This window comes from Phacochoerus africanus, chromosome 8 (genome assembly GCF_016906955.1).
Source record: "Phacochoerus africanus isolate WHEZ1 chromosome 8, ROS_Pafr_v1, whole genome shotgun sequence".
In the NCBI taxonomy this organism is placed as follows: Eukaryota; Metazoa; Chordata; class Mammalia; order Artiodactyla; family Suidae; genus Phacochoerus; species Phacochoerus africanus.
The window spans coordinates 83,056,576-83,073,511 of record NC_062551.1 but is presented as its reverse complement, the minus strand read 5'-3'; the positions used below and the strand labels follow the sequence as shown (position 1 = coordinate 83,073,511).

General features: G+C 50.0%; 1 protein-coding gene across 2 annotated transcripts; it reads left to right on the top strand.

Moving 5' to 3' along the window:
* Positions 1-1,058: 1,058 nt before the first annotated feature.
* Positions 1,059-15,971, top strand: TRIM63 (tripartite motif containing 63). 2 transcript variants are annotated; one of them, XM_047792705.1, is made up of 9 exons: positions 1,059-1,351; positions 2,789-2,961; positions 5,490-5,658; positions 6,447-6,542; positions 8,698-8,931; positions 9,693-9,715; positions 10,075-10,199; positions 13,654-13,731; positions 15,378-15,971. In XM_047792705.1, exons 1-9 carry the CDS (start codon positions 1,193-1,195, stop codon positions 15,386-15,388), a joined length of 1,068 nt encoding a protein of 355 aa, XP_047648661.1. In that variant the 5' UTR covers positions 1,059-1,192; the 3' UTR covers positions 15,389-15,971. The 2 variants fall into 2 exon arrangements, with proteins under 2 accessions (XP_047648661.1, XP_047648659.1); XM_047792703.1 differs by having other exon boundaries at positions 2,786-2,961.
* The last annotated feature ends 965 nt before the right edge of the window (positions 15,972-16,936 follow it).

Sequence of the window (16,936 nt, the reverse complement as noted above, 5' to 3'; positions counted from 1 at the left end):
AAAGAGAACGGGATTCCATAATAAGCTGCTTCAGAAGCTTTTGTTTCCTGAATCAGTGGAAAGGACCTCCTTCCTGGAGAACAGTGCTACCTGATCCCTGAACAAAACTGAGCAAGGAAGAAGGGATGACCTCTTTTCAACACTCATCCTTCTCCAGCGCATGGCAGTGTTGACCTCATGTTCCGTAGAGACATAAGGAGCTTGGACTCCTGAGTCAAGCATATCTAATGTCTTCTACCTGCCAACATGGAAGACTGTCCAGAAGGACGTGGAGAAAATTTTAAAGTTGTGCCAAGGGGAACATCTGGATAACTTCTGAGTGGCTAAAAGGGCTTCGGACCATTTCTGTTGGTCTCCCCTACTAGGCTGTGAGCATCCCAGGGCGGGCAAAAGGATCACTCATTTATCCTTCGCCTTGGTGCCTCATGATAGTTAGTACTCAGGAAAATGTCTGGTGAATGAATAAGATTCCTGCCTTTGCCACTTACGTTTTAAATGACTTCAGATAAGGTCCTTTCCTTCTTAGACCTCGGTGTCAAAAGCTATAAAATGAGGGGAACGGATTCTATCTCAAGGGAACACTATCAGCATGAAAGTGGAACCAGTGGCTGAGAGATGGGCTAGCCTGGGTGATGGTGGAGGAGGGGGGTCTCAAGTTCTCCAGCCACATGCTGTGCTGAGGGATGGGCCTCATAGGGACGCAGAGGAGGGCACGGACCTGATTTAGGTCAGGGAGGGGGTACCGGCTATTAACCCACAAACCCCAGTGGCCCATCCCCTCCTTACCAGACTGCGGTGGGAGGAGGTGAATTTCTGGAGACATTCTGGGTACCCAGTCCTGCCACAAGCTGCCCACGGACAGGCTGTTCTTGTTTTCGACCCCCATCCCCAGGGAACAGCGATTGCTCATCCCCACATGTGATTTGAGAGGGCCAGTCTTTCAGGCTTGGAGGAAACTCAAGCCTCGCCAGCCACTTGGCACCGGAATGCTCAGCTGGTCCCCTCCTGGGGCTCATGTGACCGGGGTTCAGCTATAAATATCAGAGGGGCCTCAGACCAAGACAGAATTCAGGCGCCAGGAGAAGAGGGCAAAGAGGCTCCGGGTGGGTATTTTGTGACAAAGGCAAGACCCCAGGTTTGCTTAGAGCAGGTGAAGGAGGCAGCCAGGTGGGTCCCCACGTCTCCCAACAATATGGATTATAAGTCAAGCCTGATCCCGGATGGGAACCCCATGGAGAACCTGGAGAAGCAGCTGATCTGCCCCATCTGCCTGGAGATGTTTACCAAGCCGGTGGTCATCTTACCGTGTCAGCACAACCTCTGCCGAAAGTGTGCCAACGACATCTTCCAGGTCAGTGCTGGGCATGGCCTAGTCCGGGGGTCCCAAGTGGCTACTCAGTTTACCTGTGATGGAAATGCAAAGAGCACTTCTTGCTTAGCCCGGGCCCCTTCCAGCCTGGGGTTGTTTCTCTGCTGAAGTGAATGGCTACTGCGGAGGCTTCTGGAAGGGGCTGAGGGGGCTAGGGAGGCAGCTCTGGCTGCCCCATTCCTTCTCCATGACGCACATGTCCCCTCCCGACCCTGCCTGCAGCTACCCCACCCCTGCCCTGAGCAGCCGTTGACTCTCCAATCAGGAGTCAAATGCCTCAAGCGATAAGTGGGAGAGGCAAGCAGAGAGGAGAGAGAAACCAGACCCCAGGGGCTGGAGCCAGCTGGGAGGTGGCAGGGGGCCCAGAGCTTTAGGAGAGGGGTGGCCCGGTGGCCGAGAGGCCCTGGGCAGTAGAGGCATCTTCCTTTTTGAAGCTGTTTCCTATGCTATGGGGCTGGAGAGGCTTCCTCTCCCTAAGAAAGTGCTCCCAATTCCCCCAGAAGCACTTTACAACATGTCCTCTCACTACTTTGTTTTTAAAGCTGCAGCCCTAGGGAGTTCCCTGGTGGCCAGGTGGTTAAGGATTCAGCGTTGTCACTGCTATGGTGTGGGTTTGATCTCTGGCCCAGGAACTTCCACAGGCAGTGGCCATGGCTAAAATAAAGAAATAGATAAATAATAAAGTAGCAGCCCTATGAGCTGGCTCTAATTATAGGCCCATTTAATGAATGGGCAAACTGAGGCTTAGAGAGAGAAGGTTGCTCACTCAAAGTCATTCAGAGAATTACTGGGACTTGAACCTAAGTCTGTTGACCTCCAAACCTGTTGATTGCTTAGTCACTCCTCAGATGCTCCCTGTGTAAGTGACTGTTCTCTCATCTCAGGATGGGGAGATTTACCTCTTTTTTTTCTTTGCTTTTTAGGGCCACTCCCATGGCATATGGAAGTTCCCAGGCTAGGGGCTGAATCGGAGCTGCAGCTGCTGGCCTACACTACAGCCACAGCAACACGGGATCTAAGCCTCATCTGCGACCTACACCACAGCTCATGGCAATGCAAGCTCCTTAATCCACTGAGTGAGGCCAGGGATTGAACCCTGTCCTCATGGATACTAATCGATACTAGTCGGGTTCATTACAGCTGCACCACAACCGGAACCACCTCACTTTTTTTTAATTAAAGTATAGTTAATTTATAATGTTGTGCCAGTTTCTGCTGTACAGCAAAGTGACCCAGTCATACTACATATATACATATACATACATTCTTTTTCACATATCCTCCCAGGACGGGGAGCTTTAAGTCCTGTGACTTGATGAGATTTCTTGGCGGTAAGCAGGAGAAGGCTGGTGGGAGATCAGAAAGGGGAAGGGACTGAGGAGGGAGCCCAGGCCTCACCCCTGCCCTTGTCACCAGCAGGCTGCAAATCCCTACTGGACCAGCCGAAGTGGCTCGGTGTCCATGTCCGGAGGCCGTTTCCGCTGTCCCTCCTGCCGCCATGAGGTGATCATGGACCGTCACGGAGTGTACGGCCTGCAGAGGAATCTGCTGGTGGAGAACATCATTGACATCTACAAGCAGGAGTGCTCTAGGTCGGTTTTCCAGCGGCTGTGAGGCCGTCCTTCCTCCCCAGCCCTGTCCTCTGAGCCCGGCTCCCCGAGGCTCTGTCCCCCTTCATCCAGCCCGGAGCCAGCCCTCTTGCTCAGGCAGGAACGGCGGCTCATCTTATCCCTCAACCCTGGCTCTCGGTGTCACTCGGTGAATGGGAGGGGACCCAGACATTAAGCTACCCTCCTGAGACAGAAACCAGGGGAAAGGTGAGATGCGAGAGGGAGACAGAGGCACTGGGGCCAGCTCAGTGGCCCCGATAATCAAAGAAAGCACACAGAACAGAGCCAGTTTCCCCAAGGTGATAACCACAGCGCCAGACACTGGGGCTGCTTCTCGCTGCTGCTTCACAGCAGTCCTGTGGACCATCATCCCTACTTTACGGATGAGCAAACTGAGGCTCAAAGAGGTGAAGTCAATTACCCAAGCTTTCCCAGCCGAGAAGCAGAATTGCTCGGCCCCATCCATCCGGTTCCAAGTCTCCTTGCTTGTGAAACAGCAGCTCATTCTCAGGCAGAATTTGTGAGTGGTGGAGGTTGTGCAGTGTTGGGCCTCAGACCCAGGGGGAGAGACAGAGCTACCAGGGAGATAGCTTTACAATCAGGACCTCCACACAAGACTTCCAGGCTCTAACCTCATGCCCCTTGTGGTCCCAAACCATCACCAAGTGCCTTTCTGCAGGCAGACGTTTGGCCGAGGCCACTCAGCTAGCAAGTGGCGAAGCTGAGGGGAAGCCTGTCTGATTGACTCCATAGTGGACATTCGTCACTTCTACTGCCTGTCAGGTTGCTAGAGTTCAACACTGCAAAAATTCAATTATATTGTCGATCGTGATAATAATAATCATAATAAAACCAATATTGTACCAAAATATTAGCCCACCCAGTGTTGACCTAGGAAGAACCTAGTGTTTGAACCCTTCGAGGTCTTTCTACACAGTTGAAGGACGATGATAGTTGCAGAGGGTCTGCTCTGTGCCAGGCACTATGCAATCATTACAGACAACTCCTGCCAGGATCCCACTAGCTCTGGGATAAAAGCAAGGCTCAGAGAGGTAAAATCACTTGTCCAAGGTCCCAGTGAATAAGTGGCAGATCAATCTGGACTTGATCCCAGATGCTGGCACCTGGGATTGGGAGGATGGGCATCTGGGATGGTGGAGGACAGAGGCACCAGACCCCCAGGATCTTGCCTCACCTCTGTACCTACTGCCCTCCTCGAGATCCCTTCCCGGGGGTAGAGACAGGTGGCAAAGGCAGAGCCCTGCTGGCATGGGGTGGGGGGTGGGGTGGGCTGAAAGATGCAAAAAGACAAGTCTGGAAAGGGGCTTATTTAAGACCTGAGGTCTGTGATCAGGGTGAGATCAGTCATGCTAGGCTGTTTGGAGGTGAAGCACTGACACAGATGGGGATGATTCACCCTTTATGAGATTGGGAACTCAGAGATGGTGTAGACATGCTATTGGCTCTAAATGAGAGTATAATGTATAGCTGGAGTGGTAAGACCTAGACTCCAAAAACTGAATCTCAGGTAGGAAGTGACCCTGAGAGAAGCACAGAAGAACATGCCAGAAGCCTGAAGCAAAGAGAGAGAGACAGAGGGAGAAAGTCATTCTAAGAGCGTGTATTTGGGGAGTTCCCTGACCTAGCAGTTAAGGACTCGGCATTGTCACTGCTGTGGCTCAGGTTACTGCTATGGCTCAAGTTTGATCCCTGGCCTGGGAACTTCCATATGCAGCAGACACACACCAAAAAACGTGTGTATTTGGGAAAAAAGGCAAAGAAGTGATTCTGGACCTTGGAAAAAATTTCTGGACTAGAAGTCAAGGCTTGTGCTGGGCTGTTGGACGCCCTGATGGCCCATGTTCTAGCTGTGTGACTTGGGGCACACATACCACCTCCTTCTCGGAGCCTCAGGGCACCCTCATGCATGCTTCCCCATTTATTTTTCTGCCTGTATTTAATGACCACCTTCTTTGCGCCAGGCACTGTACACTGCAGATTCAGGGAGAGGCAAGTTTCCCTGCTTTGATGGAGATTACAGTCTGGTGGATTAAATATAGAATTCAGTGAGGCCATGAGTATAAATTACTTCGCTCAGCGCCCGGCCTGCTGTAACCAAGAGCTATGGAGACTATAATTAGAGCAAATGAACTCTAGCCTCCCTTGCCCTGACTTGCTGGGTGACCTTGGGCAAGTCAATTCACCTTTCTGGAACCCAGTTTCCTCTTCTTAAAAATGTCTCAAATTGACTTTGGGATCCTACAGCCCTTCCCACATCCTGTGCTATCAGGGCCCAAGTTCAACTCCATCACTGGAGTTTGAATCCTAGCCTTGGTGTCATTGGCTCTCATGGTCTTGGGTCCTCAGAGGATGAAAAGAAAAGGATGGGGACAGGCAAGCCCTGAGAACTGGGGTCACAGGTCTGTGGTGGCCTCCTGGGGCTGGCGCAGGCGGGGGAGACGGGAACTTGAGACCCTCACCTCATGACTCATGACTCTTCTCCTCTGCAGTCGGCCCCTGCAGAAGGGCAGCCACCCCATGTGCAAGGAGCACGAAGATGAGAAAATCAACATCTACTGCCTCACGTGCGAAGTGCCCACGTGCTCCATGTGCAAGGTGTTTGGGGCCCACAAGGCTTGTGAGGTGGCCCCGCTGCAGAGTGTCTTCCAGGGACAGAAGGTACTGGTCTGAGCCACTTCTACCCCCCAGCCTGAGCCTGCTGGGCACGACCAGATGATTCAGGATTCTGATTTGATCCCTGTAGATCTGCTGAGCTGGGCTTTCAGGAATAGTCCCCCTGGAGTGACTTCCCAGGCCACAGGGACAACAGCCCTTGCCTTCCTGGGGGAGATGGCTGAGCTCATGGGTTATACTTAGAGCTACTTGAGAGCCCCTGGGTGTGGCCACAAGGGAGAGACCAGATCCCAGGGCCAGGCAACAGGGCCCTTTCAGGCCACGACCTCTGCAACCCAGGAAGCTTCGGGCCCTGGATACCTCTCCCGTGCTGGTCACCTCTCCCCAAATCCCCCTGCAGCAGGAGGCAGCTGAGAGCCCTCTCCTGGGTCTCTGGGCCTGTGGGAGCCCTGCCACTCTGTACATGCAGTAAGCTGTAGCTCCCCTTTCTGCACTCTGTCCTCCCCACCTCTCGTTCTTCTCTCTATCTCTTCTAGAACTCTCCAACCTGTTTCTTTTCTGGGTCCTTTTCTTCCTAGAAACAAGCCTCTCCTCTGCCAACACATTGCTGTGTGTTTTTGGGCAGCTCACTTCCCCTCTCTGGGCCTCATCTGTAAAATGAGGGATGCCACATCTCACTGAGAGTCTCTGCTCTGGAAATGAGCTAAGCCTCAGAAACAGGCTCTTTCTGGAAGAGATGGGCATGAGGGTGCCATTTTGCTGCCCCTCCCAGAGGGCAGGCCTTGAGTCTATCTTTGTCCTCTGCTGATCCCCCGCTCCTTCCTCCCATCTAGACTGAGCTGAGTAACTGCATCTCCATGCTGGTGGCAGGGAACGACCGCATGCAAACTATCATCACTCAGCTGGAGGACTCCTGTCGAGTGACCAAGGTGAGGGGAAGAATAGCACCTCCTAGAGGTTTGAAGGCTTCCAGTGCAGCCCGGACTCTGGGGTGGCTCACCCGTGGGGCCTGGAGACTGGGGGGGGGGGGGTTCCAAGCAGGGACAATGGGGGAGGGACTGAACAATCCATTCACCCACTCACTCAACAAATGCTTCTTGAGCACAGCTGTGAGTCACAGAGGCGCAGAGGATGGGAGTGGTGAGCAAGACGGACCAGGGCTGACCTCGGGGGCATCCCACCACTCATTCCCAATATTCTAGTAGTTTTTAGAGCATTGTTTTCTAGTGCTCTGTAGGCTAAGGCTCCTCAAACTTTAATGTGCATGCAGATCACCCTGGGATCTTGTTAAAATTCAAGTTCTGATTCAGTAGGTCTAGCATGAGGCATGGGATTCTGTATTTCTAGCAAGCTTCAGGGGTTTGCCCAAATTGCTAGTCCCTGGACCACACCCTGAGTAGCAAGGCCATAGAGGCAGAAGGCAACTTTTCTATCCTTGCAAAAGCATCCGTGATTTTCCATCTCCCTTTGAAGTGGGGACTTGGAATGGGAGAAAGGGACCACCATTATATTCCTGGTGGACAGAGTTGTGTGAATGACAGGTTTAAAGAAGGATGTGGATGTTGTTATTACCCATGAGGGGCTCCCAGTCTGACAGAGGATACCAGAGCCCTTAGTTGGATAAGATGCTATTATTATACCCATTTTACAGGTAAGGAAACTAAGATGTGGCATGAGTGTTGGAGAGAAGGGATCCTCGATGGGGAGGCCACCAAGGGAGGAGCTGCTTCTCCAGCTCTTGGAGGACCACATGATGCAGAGCTTCCAGAATCTGGTCTTGGTCCTGAGATGGGGGGAAGAGTGTGACCTGTGGGTGAAACTGATAGCACTTATGACTTGAACCTAGCCAGAACCCAGATTGGGACTTGAACCCACGTGCCGGGACCCCAACCCAGCCTAAACCCAGATTGGGTCTTGAACCCATGGTTTTTAAATTAGAATCACTCACCTGGTGTCTGGACTTATTGAGGTTCAGGTTCTTTGTGCCTCGGCATAGAAGGAATTCAGGGAGAGACAAAGTGATAGGCAAGAAATATATTTATTAAGATAAGACGCTTGTGAGGGATGCAAGCAGGCAGGCAAGGAGGCTACATTTTCAAGGGGAGTGGAGGATGGGAAAAGACTGCCTCTTCCTCTTTCTTCCAGTAGTAGCTCCTCCTTGGTGTGGATAAGAGAGTACTTGACCCTATCAGGTCAAACTGGGACTGTCAAGGTGCTTATTCAAATCAGCAGGGAGTTCCCATCGTGGCTCAGTGGTTAACGAATCCGACTGGGAACCATGAGGTTGCTGGCTCTATCCCTGGCCTTTCTCAGCGGGTTAAGGATCCGGCGTTGCCGTGAGCTGTGGTGTAGGTTGCAGACGTGGCTCGGATCCCACGTTGCTGTGGCTCTGGCGTAGGCCGGTGGCTACAGCTCCGATTCGACCCCTAGCCTGGGAACCTCCATGTGCCGAAGGAGTGGCCCCAGAAAAGGCAAAAAGTCAAAAAAAAAAAAAAATCAAATCAGCAGAAGGACAGGCTTTAAACTCCTGCCCTTGGTCCAAAGGGTCATTGTCTTGCTGAGCTTGAATGCATACCTCATTTTAATGACCTGAGGCATAGCTTGTGCTTTGTGGTTTTACAGTTAAGCAAGCCTGCTTCATTCTGATGGGAGAGAGTATTAATTTACAGCAATCCCCAAAGTTCCCTAGGTTTCCCTCTCTATCTATGGTCCCCTATTGGAATGTCTACAACTACCTATGTAACTATCCTACTTCATTCATATCAGGGGCACACAGGAAGCCACATACATTATCCCAGCTGACCCTAGCGTCTCTACTTTTGAGGAAAAGGGTAGCTTTCTCCATGACACCCGCCTCCAAACATTACTAGGGCATTACTGGTGTATTAAGTGGCTCAGAAACCTTAACACGTGCTTTCTTTTTGCTAAGGCTTCATTGTGTATTCTTCATTGTGTAAAGTGGAGGTGTAGTAAATTTCTCCCAGCTTTAGACTCTTTATTCCCAGTGCCCCTATCCCAGGAAGGAAGTGCTTGGGGGCAGGAAGGAGGACTTGCAGGATGTGACTCCAAGATTTCTGTCCCCAGGATAACAGTCACCAGGTGAAGGAAGAGCTGAGCCAGAAATTTGATGTGCTATACGCCATCCTGGACGAGAAGAAGAGTGAGCTGCTGCAGCGGATCACGCGGGAGCAGGAGGAGAAGCTCAGCTTCCTCGAGGCCCTCATCCAGCAGTACCGGGAGCAATTGGACAAGTCCACCAAGCTGGTGGAGACAGCCATCCAGTCCCTGGACGAGCCCGGTGGGGCCATCTTCCTCTTGGTGAGCAGGACTGGGAGGGTGTGGGCATTTCAACAGCTCTGTCTGAGGGTCAAGTCATGCTCCATCACTGCTCATCACTGCTCACCAGTGAGTGTGCCCTGGGGCAAGGCACTTAAAGCTCTCCCAGCCTCAGTTTCCTCATCTGTAAAATGAGCCTATAACTATTCCTGACTTCCTTCCTCTTAACTGATTTTAAGAGGATCAGATAAGAGGATGTTTGTGAAACGGCTTTGTAAACTACAAATACAGTGTCCATGGAGAGACTGTTAATTGAGCACCTACTGTAGGCCAGCCACTGAGGTGGAGACACGTATGAAGGAGAAAGAGCCCTGCCCTAGAAAAGCTGGTTGGGGGAGACAGAAAAGGATCAGCTATAAGATTTTATGAGGGAGGAATTCAGTTCAACAAAAATTTCCTAAGCCCATACTATGGAGCAGGCTTTGTGCTACATGATGGGTATAAAACGGTGATTAGAATGTGATTCTCATCTTGGAGATTTCAGGGTTTAAGACTTTAGGCGGATAGTCCTAGAATCCAAGCTGTCTGCCAGGACCATGGGAGGGTCCTAGGATGATGACCAAGACCTGTGCAGACTGGACAGAGGGAAAAGACCCAAGTTTGGTTTGGCTGAAGCTGGCAAGCAGGTCCCAAGTGGGCTAGAGAGCAGCAACAAGCGCCCATCTGCAGTCCCTGGTTTCGCTGATCTCCTGGGGCCACCCTTTCTTCAGTCCTGACCACATGCTCTTTCTCTCTCTCCACAGAGTGCCAAGCAGCTCATCAGAAGGTCAGTGTCTCTTCAGGGCTATGATCCAAATCTCTAACTTTCCCCCTCCACCACCCCCCCTGCACCCCTGATCCCCCCGGGCCTCTGACTTTTTGTTCAGGGGGCCTCCTCCTTTGCTTTAGATCTGCTGGGAGGGCTTTCCTGGCCTTTGCATCCCTGCTTTCTTGAACCATCTCTTCTGCTTGTGACTGAGGAGGAAATACTCTACCCTCTGGTGGGGAGCCTCAGGGTGCAAGGCCTGGGTGTGGACACAAGCATGTGCACTGGTTTAAAGAGGAGCTAAAACACCTCCTTTCCTCACTGAGGCCCGAGATCTCACTGTCCCCCCCACCACCCCCTTTCCTCTCTCTCCCTCACAGCATTGTAGAAGCTTCCAAGGGTTGCCAGCTGGGGAAGACAGAGCAGGGCTTTGAAAACATGGACTACTTCACTTTGAACTTAGAGCACATAGCAGACACCCTGAGGGCCATCGACTTTGGGACAGGTAAGGAGGGGGTGGTGCCCCTTGTCTATTTCCCCTTGGAAATTGGCTTTCCTCCTGCTGAGCCCTCGTGGAAGCAGATATAAGGGCATCCAGATAACAGTGAAACTCATATAGCCAACTTCTGAATGAGCCCAGAGCCCACCAGTGTGCCTGGTACATAGTTGTTGTTCGATAAATTATGTATAGATCTGCTACAGGGAGCAATTTGAGGCAATAGAAAGAGTGTGATGGAGTTCTTGCTGTGGCACAGTGGATTAAGAATCTGACTGCTGCTTCTCGGGTCTCTGCAGAGGTGTGGGTTCGAGCCCCGGCCTGGTGCAGTGGATTAAAGGAGCTGGAGTGGGAGTTCCCATTGTGGTGCAGGGTAAATGAATCTGACTAGTGTCTATGAGGATGCAGGGTCGATCCCTGGCCTTATGCAGTGGGTCGGGGATCCGATGTTGCTGTGAGCTGTGGTGCAGGTCACAGATGTGGCTCGGATTCCAAGTTGCTGTGGCTGTGGTATAGCTCTGATTCAACCTCTAGGCTGGGAACTTCCATATGCTGTGGGTTCGGCCCTAAAAACTGGGAAAAAAAAAAAAAGATCTGACGTGTGTGTGTGTGAGTGTGGCCATACATTGAAAGAAAAAAAGAAAGAGCGTGGCAACTGGAGTCAGGCCAACCTAAGGTCAAATCCAGCTCCACCGCTTCATATCTGCGTGGCCTTTTGGTGACTCCCTCCACCTCTTTGAGCTTCATTTCCTAACTTTAAATCTGGGTTAAAAATGGGTCTACTGATAATGACCATCGGAATGATGCTGTTGCAACAAATGAGATATTGATGCAGAGGCATTTGCAAGGTTCTAGACATATACTAGTTATTGCCTAAAGCTAGTCCTACCTTCAGCTTTGTTACTGCTATAATAGAGGACACTCAGGCACCTAAATGTATCTATATTCTATCCTCATTTCTGTTTGTGATTACTCTTCCATAAAGTACCTATAATCACTGTAACAACATAGCCATAACAATAATAAAGGAAAAATAACCAGAGAAAACGAGGGAACCAGGTGGAGAACAAAGATGTGGATAATTTGCTCAAGGTGACACAGTTGAATGGTAGCTAGTTAATAACAAAGAGAGAGAGGGCAGATCCAATTCCGCTGAATGTTGCATTGTCTCAGAGGTGATGCTCCAAAGATCTGTTGAGAGAAAGAAAGAGAGGTAGGAAAAAAAAGGGGGGCTAGGAACAGGGAAGAACTCTGAATGGGCTGGCAGGAGAAACAGAAAATCTTCTTGGCACCTCCTGCATGGGCTCTCCTGCAAGCTTTCGGAATCTGCTGTATTACATCTATTCTCCGAAGCCCAAATAGACCCTATTCTTGAGTAAGGTCAAAATGCATCCCAGAGCTGAGATGCCAATGGACTTGGACTTGGATATATCCATTGCTATAGATCATCTGCTCCGCTGTTGCCCTCCCTAAGCTAAGATACTCAGGAGTGGATCATGTGATGTGAGTAGTCTGGCATCGTGAATATCTGCACGGCCTTCAGTAATCTCCCCGAGCCTCAGTGTCCATGTAGGTAATGGGAGAGTACCCACAGCTACCGTTTATCAAGCACCTTCTGTGTCCCAGATACTGCGCCCTTGAAGTAAATTCTGTATTTTTGTTTTTGTTTTTGCTTTTTGGGGCCACACCTGCGGCATGTGGAGGTTCCCAGGATAGGGGTCAAATAGGGGCTGTAGCCACCGGCCTAGGCCACAGCCACAGCAACTTGGGATCTAAGCCGCGTCTGCAACATACACCACAGCTCATGGCAACACCAGATCCCTAACCCACTCAGCAAGGCCAGGGATCAAACCGGCAACCTCAGGGTTACTAGTTGGGTTTGTTTCCACTATGCCACAATGGGAATGCCTTTCTTTCTCTCTCTCTCTCTCTCTCTTTTTTTTTTTTTTTTTTTTTGCTTTTTAGGGTCAAAACCATGGCATATGGAAGTTCCCAGGGCCAGGGATCGAACTCCATCCGATGGATACTAGTTGGGTTCGTTACAGCTGAGCCACAACAGGAACTTCTATTTTTTTTTTTTCCTGTTGTTTAATACAACAACTTTAAGAGGTAGTTTCTGGAGTTCCCGTTGTGGCGCAGTGGTTAACGAATCTGACTAGGAACCATGAGGTTGCGGGTTCGATCCCTGCCCTTGCTCAGTGGGTTAATGATCCGGCGTTGCCATGAGCTGTGGTGTAGGTCGCAGACACGGCTCGGATCCTGCGTTGCTGTGGCTCTGGCATAGGCCGGTGGCTACGTCTCCGATTAGACCCCTAGCCTGGGAACCTCCATATGCCGAGGGAGCAGCCCAAAGAAATGGAAAAAAGATAAAAAAAAAAAAAAAAGAGGTAGTTTCTGTTGTCATCTCCATTTTGCAGTTGAGGCAATGACGCCAAGGGAGGGGAGGTCACACAGCCAGTAATTCCACCAAGGGCTGTCTGGCTCACAAGACCCTTGCAGGGGTTGTCTGAGGCAATGCCTGTACAGTCCTTAGCATAAATAGCCACTTGGACCACAGTAAGTCCTCAGCAAATGCTTCTATCAGTAGTATATTGTGATAAAGAAATCAACTACGCTTTAATAAAGCTTAAAAAAACTGTGATAATGATTAAACTGCCACCAAAAGAATTCCCTGGGTTTTGCACAGATCCCAGCTACATTTTCTGGAATTTGGGCCATCAGTATGGAGGAATTAATTCTTTCAAGCCTCTCCCCAGAAACTCTTGATAGAGGCTCTGACTCTTGGTGACCCTTTCAGGGCCCCCAAAGGATTAAGAGAGTGATTTGAGAGAGGGCGTGAGGAGGGGGCGTGGTCTGCGTGTGGAGGGCTTGAAGGTGATCTCCCAGGATGGGAGAGTGGGGACGTGGGGTGTGGCGCAGTCACTGTCTGGGGCTCAGCTTCAGATGACCAAGGAGTACGTGGCCTCAGAAGCACTCTGCATCCCGTATCCAAGCGTCTGTAGGCTAAGGAATGCGGAAAACTGGACAAGGAGAGCTGGACAAGCAGATTTCAAAGGTTGAGGAGATTCCTTCAGGATAAGGACTCTGATCCCTGAGAACCACAGGCATTTTTGTCCCATTTCTCCCAGGCAACATGGAGGTGGCTAAGAAATGTACAGAGGTGCAAGGCTTCCCCAGAGTCTCCCCAGGTCTCAGGCAGATCAAGTGAGAGATACTACTGCTGTTAGAACAAAGGAGCCCTTGAGCCGCTCTCCCTTGGAGGGGTGTGGAAAGGGAGGAGGAGATGGGGAAGGAGGAAGCTGGCTTCTGTGCAGCTTGGGTTTGGTAAGCACATCACCTCCCGGGCCACTGATGTCACCCCAGCTGGGGATGTGATGAGTGCTCTCTCCAGCCTGGATCCCCCTTGAGCCTCTCCTCTGAGACACCAGCCCCAACCAATGCTGTTGTTCTTTGTCACACACAGATGAGGAAGAGGAAGAGTTAATTGAAGAAGAAGAAGAAGATCAGGAAGAGGAAGAGGCCACAGAGGGGAAGGAAGAAGGTGAGAAATTCCGTCTTTCTCCATTTATTCATTCATTCATTCGGTGACAACAGTGTGGTGCTTGACACTGGGGTGCTATTTCCTGTTCCTATTAAAATCATGTTCCCTTTTACTTATGGAGGGAAAAAAAAAAACAATCAAACTGTTTCCTATTCCTAGTAAATAATTCCCGTTTTACAGCTAAATGACCTTACTAAACAGAAAGCAATACAGCACTCATAAGGCAGACTTGGCCCGATGGTCATCAGAATTTTTTAATTAGTTGTCAATCTTTCTTTCTTTTCTTTTTTTTTTGCTTTTTTTTTTTTTTTTTTTGCTTTTTAGGGCTGCACCCACAGCATATGGAGGTTCCCAGGCTAGGGGTCGAACCAGAGCTACAGCTGCTGGCCTACACCACAGCCACAGCAATGCTAGATCTGAGCCTCACCTGCAACCTATACCACAGCTCAAGGCAACGCCAGATCCTTAACCCACTGAGGGGGCCGGGGATTGAAACCTCAACCTCATGGTTCCTACTCCGATTCATTTCCTACCTGCCACATTGAGAACTCCAGTTGTCAATCTTTTTAAAATTACTAGTGATTTTGTTTGTTTGTTTTGTCTGCACCTTTGAGATTCAGAATTTCCCAGGCCAGGGATCAAACCTGCATCACCGCAGTGACTTGAGCCATAGCAGTGACAACGCCAGATCCCTTAACTGCTAGGTTAACATGGAACTCCTAAATTAGTAGATTTTTTAAACAAAAGTTTTGTTTTGCTTTGTTTTGTTTAGATTTCAACTACAAATCTGGATTTTCACCTTGTGAAAATTTGGAAGGCGCTAACAATTGCTGGGCTCGCCCTTCTCTCTAATCTCAGAGAGCTGGCACCGGGCAATGGCTGCCCTCTTTGGGTGGGACATGCACTTGCCAGTTTGCCCAGTTCCACCACTCTCAGCTTACTTGCTTGACCCATTCATGTCACCTGCTGGTTCCTGTGAGCATCTGAGTTTGCCAGCCTAGCAGAGTATAGTTAAGGGCCTGGTTCTGAATCACAGATTTACCATGGACCAGTGGTGTGATCTTGGGCAATTCACAACTTTTCTGAGTCTTAACTACTTATCTGTGCATGGGACATCATAGTACCAACCTCAAAAGAATAGGTGGTATTTAGGAGTAAATGGTCATTTAATGCATTGGTGCATAGAAAGGACAGTTTTGCTAATGTTATTATGTTTTCAATTCGTATTATTATTGGAACTAAATTCCAATCTAGTTAGAAAATACAAAGTAGACTTCTAGTTTTTTGTTTTTTGATTTTTTTTTTCCTTTTTCTGGCTGCACCTGTGGCATATGGAGGTTCCCAGGCTAGGGGTCAAATTGGAGCTGTAGCTGCTGGCCTATGCCACAGCCTCAGCCACTCAGGATCCAAGCCGCGTCTGCGGCTTACTCCACAGCTCACGGTGACACCGGATCCTTAACCCACTGAGCAAGGCCAGGGGTGGACCCTCGACCTCATGGGTTGAACTCCCTGCTACATTCTATTTTGGTTTTAAAAAGAAGCCAGGCAGGAATTGGAGTTTGACAATTTTGTCATGGCAGCTTGGTAAGGTCTGGATCCTCCTGAGTCGTCATCTCACCTTGGGTTTCTCATTCTTTTTCTTTCAGCACACCAGTAAAAGGAGCTGGATGATGGAGAGACCCTCTAGATGCAGAGAGACTGGGGAGGGTGGGGATGGGCCCAGCTGCCTTGGTGACAGGCCCAGGGTGGGAGGGGTCGGGCCCCTGGAGGGGCAACGGGGAGGTGTGTCTTCTCTCTGCTCAGAGAGCAGGAACTAGGAGTAGGACCCCACCGCTGTGTCCAGCGTTGTGAACCAGATTTGGAAACATGCTTGAAACAACCATACTAGATACTTTTCTACGTTGGTGCAGAATGGAATATTTTGTACGTTTTTAAAATGTGATTTTTGTATATACTTGTATATGTATGCCGATTTGGTGCTTTTTGTAATGGAAATTTTGTATGATAACGCCTGGTCATTGTGTGACTGGCGATTATTATAAAGAAGGGAAGGAAGCCAGGCTGATACAGCTGCCCACTTCCTTCCCTTGGCAGGAGGGCTGGGTGGCCCTCACAGGCCTAGGAAGGGATAACGTACTGTATTTCAATGTCAATTCCTGACATAAGGGACGGTAACCGAGTTTGTGTTATATGTTGTTTTAATAAATGCACAGCGCTTTCTTCTACTTATTATCCACAGAGCTGGGGTTTCAGTCACCCTTTTTTGGAAAGGGGCATTCTGGGTGGTAGGACAGAAGGCGCGATAGGAAGCGTGCGCCAGGAAATAGGAATGGCAAGCCTAGGTTTCTATCCCGCCGAAGAAGTTGTCCTTTAAACCAGCCTTTCCCAATGAAAGCTCCATGGAAAACAGACCCTCCAGAAAGGCCAAGGCCTTCTTCTCTGATTCTCCAGAAACCAGAGCTGAGGCAAAGCGTAAAGGCTTTAGTTTAGCTACATTTTCAGGACAGCCAGAGTGAAGGGAAGGGGAATTAAGGCAGGAAAGGAGGGAAGCAAATAAAATGTATCATGTTACAGAGCTGGCCACAGCTTCTCTAAGAGCCCCCGCTGTTTGCTCAGCCACAGCAGATGCTTCTAGCAGGTCATAAAGAACAGGGTGCCTCAACAGCTCATCAGGGGGAAGAAGGGAGAGACGTCAGCCAGCACCCTTCACCTCCCATCTCTCAGGATTAAGGTCTTTGCTCTTCCATTGCATTAATTGGCCTTTGCTTGGGGCAGCTGCAGGGGAAGCTGGAAGGCACCTGTCAGCTGACTCTGCAGGTGGTGGGCGCAGCAGCGCCTCCGGGGGTCCAGTGGGGTTGGGTGTGTGTTGTGCGCAGGTCTTGGCTTATCAATAACCCACATTGTGGTTGGACCGGCCCTTGCAGTTCTTATTTTGATTTCAAGAAGCCCTTCAGCACTAACCATTAAGAAAACTTTGAAAAAGGAAGGGTTTATTACTTATAAGATCTAGAAATTACATAGCATCCCTGGGGCCATGTAATGAGTTCAAGGGTGGAGAGAGGGAGGGAGAAAGCACAGGCCTGGGGTTCTGCTTTTATTGGGGTCCAGGGTGGAGGCATAGGGTTTCAAAGTTTCACTGAATTTAAAACATAAGAGCAAGAATTTAAAGTGGGGAAGAGAGAAAAAGCCGAGTGGCCCAAATGGT